The sequence below is a fragment of the Buceros rhinoceros genome, unplaced genomic scaffold (genome assembly GCF_000710305.1).
Source record: "Buceros rhinoceros silvestris isolate BGI_N320 unplaced genomic scaffold, ASM71030v1 scaffold13277, whole genome shotgun sequence".
In the NCBI taxonomy this organism is placed as follows: Eukaryota; Metazoa; Chordata; class Aves; order Bucerotiformes; family Bucerotidae; genus Buceros; species Buceros rhinoceros.
This window is the reverse complement of record NW_010421691.1, coordinates 89,595-96,431: the sequence shown is the minus strand read 5'-3', so window position 1 is coordinate 96,431 and position 6,837 is coordinate 89,595. Positions and strand designations below refer to the sequence as shown.

At 47.5% G+C, this 6,837-nt stretch overlaps 1 protein-coding gene across 1 annotated transcript in view; it reads left to right on the top strand.

Annotated features, from left to right (window-relative positions):
* ANTXR2 (anthrax toxin receptor 2) overlaps window positions 1-6,837 on the top strand; it is a gene marked incomplete at its 3' end in the record, with an annotated part of 60,336 nt that overhangs the window by 3,074 nt on the left and 50,425 nt on the right. Inside the window, exons 2-3 of the mRNA XM_010139788.1 lie at window positions 19-90; window positions 6,532-6,613. Of these exons, the coding sequence (XP_010138090.1) occupies window positions 26-90; window positions 6,532-6,613 (147 nt within the window). The remainder of the gene's footprint in view (window positions 1-18; window positions 91-6,531; window positions 6,614-6,837) is intronic.

The following is a 6,837-nucleotide window of genomic DNA, read 5'->3' as shown; positions in this document are numbered from 1 at the left end:
CTTTCCCTTTTTTAAAAGCCCCAAGATGAGATTATCGTTCATCGTGTTTTCCACCCAGGCACACGTCATTATGCCATTAACTGGAGATAGGTTAGTGCACTGCTTTGCTCATCCTCCCCCTCCTTCCTCCCCCCGAGGGCTCTTATTAAGTCAGAGGGACAGTGGCAGATGTGAACAATAACCGATACCTTTAAGTGGTGGCCAGCCATGAAGCCTCTGTTGGAGCTGGGTTTAATTTTGTGAACGTACGGTCGAGTGAAGACGGTAAGAGACGAACGGTGGAGAATGTATTCCAGGTGTGCACTCTGCCACTGCTTTGCACAACAACTGCATGTTCTGTTTTCATCTGCCTGGCTCTGCGTCTTCCTGGGCGCAGCAGGAGAAACGAATCTTACTTTTGCTTTTCCAACGCCGTGTCTGTAGATAAGTTGTCAGTAGTTTTTCATGTATAGGTAAGGGTAAATTAAGGCTTCTCATAATCTCATACAGAGTAGGTGCTTCATTTTATGTTTTCAAATCATGACTTCGGTTTTAGGCAGTGGAGTTGGTGCCGCTCGAAAGGGGTGAGATCTTCCTGGCGTGGTGAGGGTGCATGGATGTGCCTGAACTCTTGCTACCAGCTGATGTTTTCAAAGGGGGTGGAATTTAGGGCTGTTTGCTCTGATTTCTAAAGCAAGTAAGGATTAGCAGATAGGGTAGGTGGGGGGAAGCAGAGGGAGGAAACCAGGTGAAGAAGAGACTGTGGCGAAATTAACTACTGAAATCACATGGGAGCACCGTCCCATGGAATCAGTGCTTCCAGCAGAGGACAGCTGTGCTGTCATCAGAGTCCTTCAGTATCCTTTCATTCAGCCTTGTCAAAACCAACACCACCTCCTATCTCCCTTCTGTCCAGAAACTAAGCACACTGCACAGCTCTTTGGATTTTGAACATGACGGTAAACCGTTGGGGAATCATCTTCATGACCTGTGGCTGGGTGGAAGTGAGGTAGTCCTCTCTGCTCCCTTGAGCAGAGCCGGTGCAAAACGTGGTCTGCCATAGTCAGTTGATGGTGAGCGTTCCTCTTGTACATAATACATCCTAGCAATACCACGCTTGCTGCAGAGGCCTGCCATTGGCAACAGACAAACGTGTCATGCTACAGAAACGTGTCCTGACATCCTAGAAGTTGAATGTCCGAAGACCCCATTGTAAGCCCCTCCTGTCTGAGCATGTAAAAAAGTGGTCTGACCCGAGGATGGCTAAGTTTTTGCTTACCCCTGCCTGCACTCAGAAACTGGATCTGCTCTCGGCGGGGAGGGACAAGGTTATAAGCCGTTTTTCCAGATGGCCTGAGGGAGGTCAGGAGAGGATACTTACGCCTATTCTGGGGACTGCTGAAGTCAATGAGGTCCTTTCTCTGGAGTTCAGTAGGCTCTTAATCCCTGCCAGCAGCCTGTTCCTTATCAAGCAGGGGGTACAGACCACTCGGAGAGCTTGAGCGGAGCTCTGGAACCCTGCCACAGAAACACAAGCGCCTTTTTCATTGCCATTGCCTGTCTGTGGCACACTGTAAGCCATAGACAGAGCCACTTTTTTTTCTCAGAAGCCTTGTTGAAAGCTTAGGAAGAACCTTCTTGAGTTCCAGTGAGTTCCTTTGCGGGGCTTTTCTTCAGTGCGAGGTTTGCTGAGGCTTTGGAGAGAGTCTGGCAGGGGAAAGGAAATTACTACCCTTGCTGTTTGGGAGGAATTGTAAGGAGTGTGAAGGAGGGGACAGTCGTAAGTGTGACTGTGTGTATGTAGGTGAGAACGGAGTGGTATGGTTGGAACAGCTGGGCTGTTAAACATTGAACAGGTCAACGGAGGAAGATGACCAAGAATGTCTAACTCCCGTTGTTCCAAATGCAAAATGAGGATCCTAAATACAGTGCAGTTTTGGGGATGCGTGTGTGTGTGTGTGATTATGAGATATTATGGCCTTGGGTTTTTTATGTGCATTTTGGCCTTCAGGGACTTTCTTTCGCCTTCTTCCTTGCTAATTCGCAAACAGCAGGAAACCACAATTCATTCCCAGCAGTTAGTTCAAAGTAGGGAAGTCTTTTTTGTTTTGAAAGCCATAGGCTTCTGATTGCACAGAGTTCTTGCTGGTTTTTACTGCATAATAAGGCTGTGGATCTAAAGAAACCCACACCATAGCGCCGCAGCCCCTAGATTACCAAATGCCTTGTGACTCTGAACAGTGCTATGCGAATAACTCTGGAACCAGAAATCACCGTTCACCACAGGACACACAATGCCGCAGTCCATACATAGAATAAAAATAACACCCAGATGAAAACACTTCTCGCAACAGTTGTGTCCCATTTTAGAGAGGCACGTTTCCCCTGTGAAGCTGAGCTGGGAAGCGTTCACTAAGTGGTGAACAAAGATTTGTGCGTACACTTTTGGGGCTCGGTTTTGCTCCTAGTTTTGGAAAGCAGGTTATTTGAAAAAGTGCTTACAAATGTCACCCAGATGGCACAACACCATCTGCGCTCTCGATTGGCCAACGCTTTGCTGGCCAGCGGAATTTCAGGTTTCTATAAACCTGATTCTGCAGCATTAGACCGACATTGATGGCCAGGACTAGCCCTGCTGGTTCTGCTTAGGTGAAGCTCCTGTTGCAGCTAAATTGAGATTATATTAATGAAGGTGGAAAAATAGGACGCTTACGCACCTGGGACGTGACCAACTGCACCTTACTGTGCTTGTCCATAGTCAGCCGCTGCGGTGTTTTCCATCTGGAGCCCATGCAGGAGGCCTGAAGTTTGAAGCAGAACAATTATTACAATTGTACCAAGCCTTCTGTAGTTTTTGAGAGGTGGAGAAGGTAGGAACCTCCTCCAAATGGTGCAACTGAGGAGGCTGATGAGCAGAGTTCCTTTCAACCAGTATGACAGCTCTGTTCCTCAGTGATGAAACCATTCCTCTTTTTGTTCAAGAACACTTGCCCCCCTCCCCCCTTTGCTTCAGTAACATGTTTGTGTGTTTTCCTGTTACCATACTTCCTCCTTCGCAGCGAAACCCGAGTGCTGGTTTTGTTTGCCTTTATTTGTTAGAGATGCAGGATGTTGCCTTGCAGGTACGTAGCCTCCTTCCTGACCACGAATATATGCTCACTGGAAGTCGCAGTTCCCCTACCAGTACTCGTACTCACAACGCACTGGAAAACAACTCCAGATTCCAGCTCTTCAGCGGCTAGAAGGCGACAATGGAAGAGAAACACAAGACGCTGTCCCCCATCTGGCAGAGCTGACAGCAGCAGCACTAAACTGCACTGCTGTGCCTGGCAGTGTGGTGTCCCACACGAGCCTGCCCCCTGTCCAGCTGCATCAGCCCCTGACGGCTTCGGCTGGATCTCACCTCTGCTGCACTACTGTACAAGCACATTCGCTCCCTAAAAAAAGGCTTTGAAAATAGATTTGAATGTTTTTTTTAAGATTCAGTCATCAGGCATGCTTTAAGGCAAACGACTGTCCCTTTCTGTTAAGCCAGGAAACGAGACAGTGCCTTACAAGATCAGCAGCCCCAGCACTCGGCTGCTGGCAGCGCTGGTTTTAGCACTGTGTCAGTTAAGCCTATTTAAAGTATGAGGTAAGACCAGACAGTCGTGGAAGCAGAACCTGTTGAGCTGCCCAAGTGAAAGCTTGCAGCGTGCGCAGCGGGGCTTATGCCAAGAAGCCTCTGCTGTGAGCTGGCGATAGCTGCCTTGGCGCGATTCCAGCTCGGAGAGGTGGGCAGTTACGTTTAGACCTGGAATATATCTGAGTTATGGAGCGTGCTCAGGTCAGGAGAGGGGGCTACACTTGAATTGATCTTGATGTGGTTTCTTCAGTCTTTTACAAAGCTGGGCTGCTTTGCCATCTCCCTTGACTGAGTGGTCTGTTTTCAGCTCTGAACTGGGATGAGCACAGTGCAGACTTGGGCCGGTACGGCTCGCAGCAGAGTTGGCACAGCCTCCCCCACAGCAGAGGAGCCCTCTGCAGCCGAGGTGTCTAAGGTCCTGCTCTCTGAGGTGGAGCACAGCGGAGTTCCCCAGAGGTAAGAGCAGCGGGTGCTGCTGAAGCTGCCACCAGGAGCTCTCCTCACCTCTGCTGGGCTGGGGTTCCACCTGTGGCCCCAGCTGCAGAACCACAGAGCAGAAAGACCGAGAGCTTGTCGCCAGGGTCGTGTTGTCTGGCTGCTGCTGGAAGAATTATCTCGAGTAGTTACAAAGCTTCAAAGAGAGAACAAACAGGATGTCTATTAAAAACTAAATGTGCCTTTTCTAAAAAACAGAGATGCGATGCGGCGCGAGTGCTGAGTGGGGGAAGATATTACATTTGTACTCATTCAGCCCAAACACAGACAGGCTGCAAGTTGCTGATTCCGTTCTGCTTTTTCCAACTCCTTCCCTTGTCTGACTTAAACCGTGAGGCTGGTGGCCCTTCAGCCCTGATGGCTGTTACTGAGCTGTGCTGCGGTGGTGTCCAGACGCCCACGCTGAGGTCATGGCTCTGCTGTTCCAGTACAGATGGGTTTTAAAACCAGACCTTCTCTGTGGATTTGTGTGGCCATGAAACGCTATTACAGAAACTAGAGAAAGGAGAGTTTGGAGAGCACCGAGGAGCAGAAATAAGGGCTGCGGAGCGCTAAGGCTGTTTTAAATAGAATTTTTCAGGCAGACCCAAGCTCCTGTGCCCACCCTGCAGCAGAGCTGGCTGCGAGTGTTAGTTAGCATGACTGAACTAGCCTCTCCTGCTCTCTGGTGGGGCTCGTTTGCTGAGGCCCCAAGTCCTGTACCCGCACTGCCCTTGTCACATCCAGACGAGGACCTGCTTGTAGCTGACCAGCTCAGAGCGTGGGTGGAGCTTCTTCACATCTGGACAGGTCTAGTACAGATGTGCCCCGAGGGAGAGAGATGGTGGATAATTCGATGCAGCTAAGAAAGCTCATGCTGCCAAAGATTTTCCTGGAATCTCTCGTAGGCAGATGCCTGGAAACACCAGAGATTTCTGTGTGACCGGGTCACAAGGCATTTTAGACAACTAAAACTGAACTGACTGTACAAAAGCTATTTTTGCAAAATGAAATCTGTTTCGGAAAACTGGGGCTTTAGTTGCTGCTTGTTTCTTGGCAGCAGAACACCGACGCCTGTGGTGTGCTGCCACTCATTTCTGGCGAGCACCAAGTATGTGCTTTATAATCTGTGTTCGTGCAGAATCAGTTTCAAGTTGTTTCTATAGATGCTGAATATAAAATATTTGGATCAAACAGATTGCATTATCTTACATAACTACCTCTCTTCCATATATACAATGCCATGTTCCTCTCTCTCCTCTTTCTCCCCCTCCCCTCTCCAATTGTATTGGTTGGTGCTGTGATTGGGAGCTTATTACAGATATGGATTGTACTGTGGAACAGAGCTTCTAAACATAGAGGAAGCCCATCAGAGGAACAAATGACTAGTGGGTGGCATTCAGGCAGAGCGGCATATGCATTCTTTCTCATTTTGCTTGCCCTAAGTAAAGATTTCACGCATCCTGCACTGTATTTTCCCTCCATCTCCTCACCCCTGCTGCCTTCCTCTTTGTCACCTATGTTTGTTACAGTGCTCTATATATTCTGCCCCAGATTCGGTCTCTGCTTTGTTTCTACTTGTCCTTCCCTAGTACAACTTTCCAGGGGCTTCACTGGAACTTTGCTTGCCTGAGAATTAAGGACTCCCAGAATGGATTCTTGCCGTACAGTCTCTCTGTACGTTTTTCCCTGCTCATACTGATTTCACTGGAAATAATTCCTTTTGTGCTGCCTACCGGCTACTCCAGCCTTACCATCATAATTAAATGAGCATCGTGCACTCAAAGATGGGATTATTTACTGGCCCATGAGAAATCATGACATACCCTTATTCTGTTAAATATAAGTGAACTGTGACCTGGAGCAAGTGTGATGTCTTGTCAATGGTTGCACAGAAAGGTGGTGAAACCAAAAATTTAAAAAAACTATCCTTAATCCTAGTCCCTTTCCTTGGATACAAACCGTGTCTCACAAATGCTGCATTTGCCTATTGGAAGTTTTTGGGGTTTTTTTAAGGGAGAGGATTTTAATTATTGCAATTCTGTCCTACCCCGTTAAATACCTGCATGTTGACTTGGAAGATTTCTCCAGAAACGGAACCGGTTTTAGAGGATTTCTGGTTTAGGTGCAGCATGGTTGGAAGTGAAGTTGGTTTAGTTGAGCTGAGGCTTTGCCAGTCCTTTGCAATATCTACTCTGTTTGAAACATTTTACTTGATTCTAGCTCTGGGACTCACTGAGGCATGTTGTGTTATTTAAATCTAAAATATCTGTTACCACAGCGCCACTTCCATTATGAATATAAAACCTGCCTCCATGTGGTACCTCAGCTAAACACTCTGTTTTACAAATTTTAATTTCAGATCTCTTTGTGACAAATACTAATTTTTCCATCAACAAACTTAACTCCTTTCCCCCCTTCACGCTAACGCTCTTTCACTTTTTTGTTTTCAGAGGGAAAATCAAGCAAGGTCTTAAGGACTTGGAGGAGGTAAAACCAGCAGGTGACACGTATATACATGAAGGATTAAAACAGGTAGGTTTTACTTATCTTACTGCAGTCCAAACATCCTCTGTCCTCGTCCTTTGGATAACAGCAGCAACAGTCCGTAACATAAATGGATCGACCGGATTCCTCAGTCTGTTACACTCAAACCTTTTTGGTTTCCTAAGTGGTCCCAGGATTGCCCAGATACTATGCAAATCCCATGCAGAAGATCAGCCACCACAGAAAACTGCCATATGGATTTCTTTGACTTG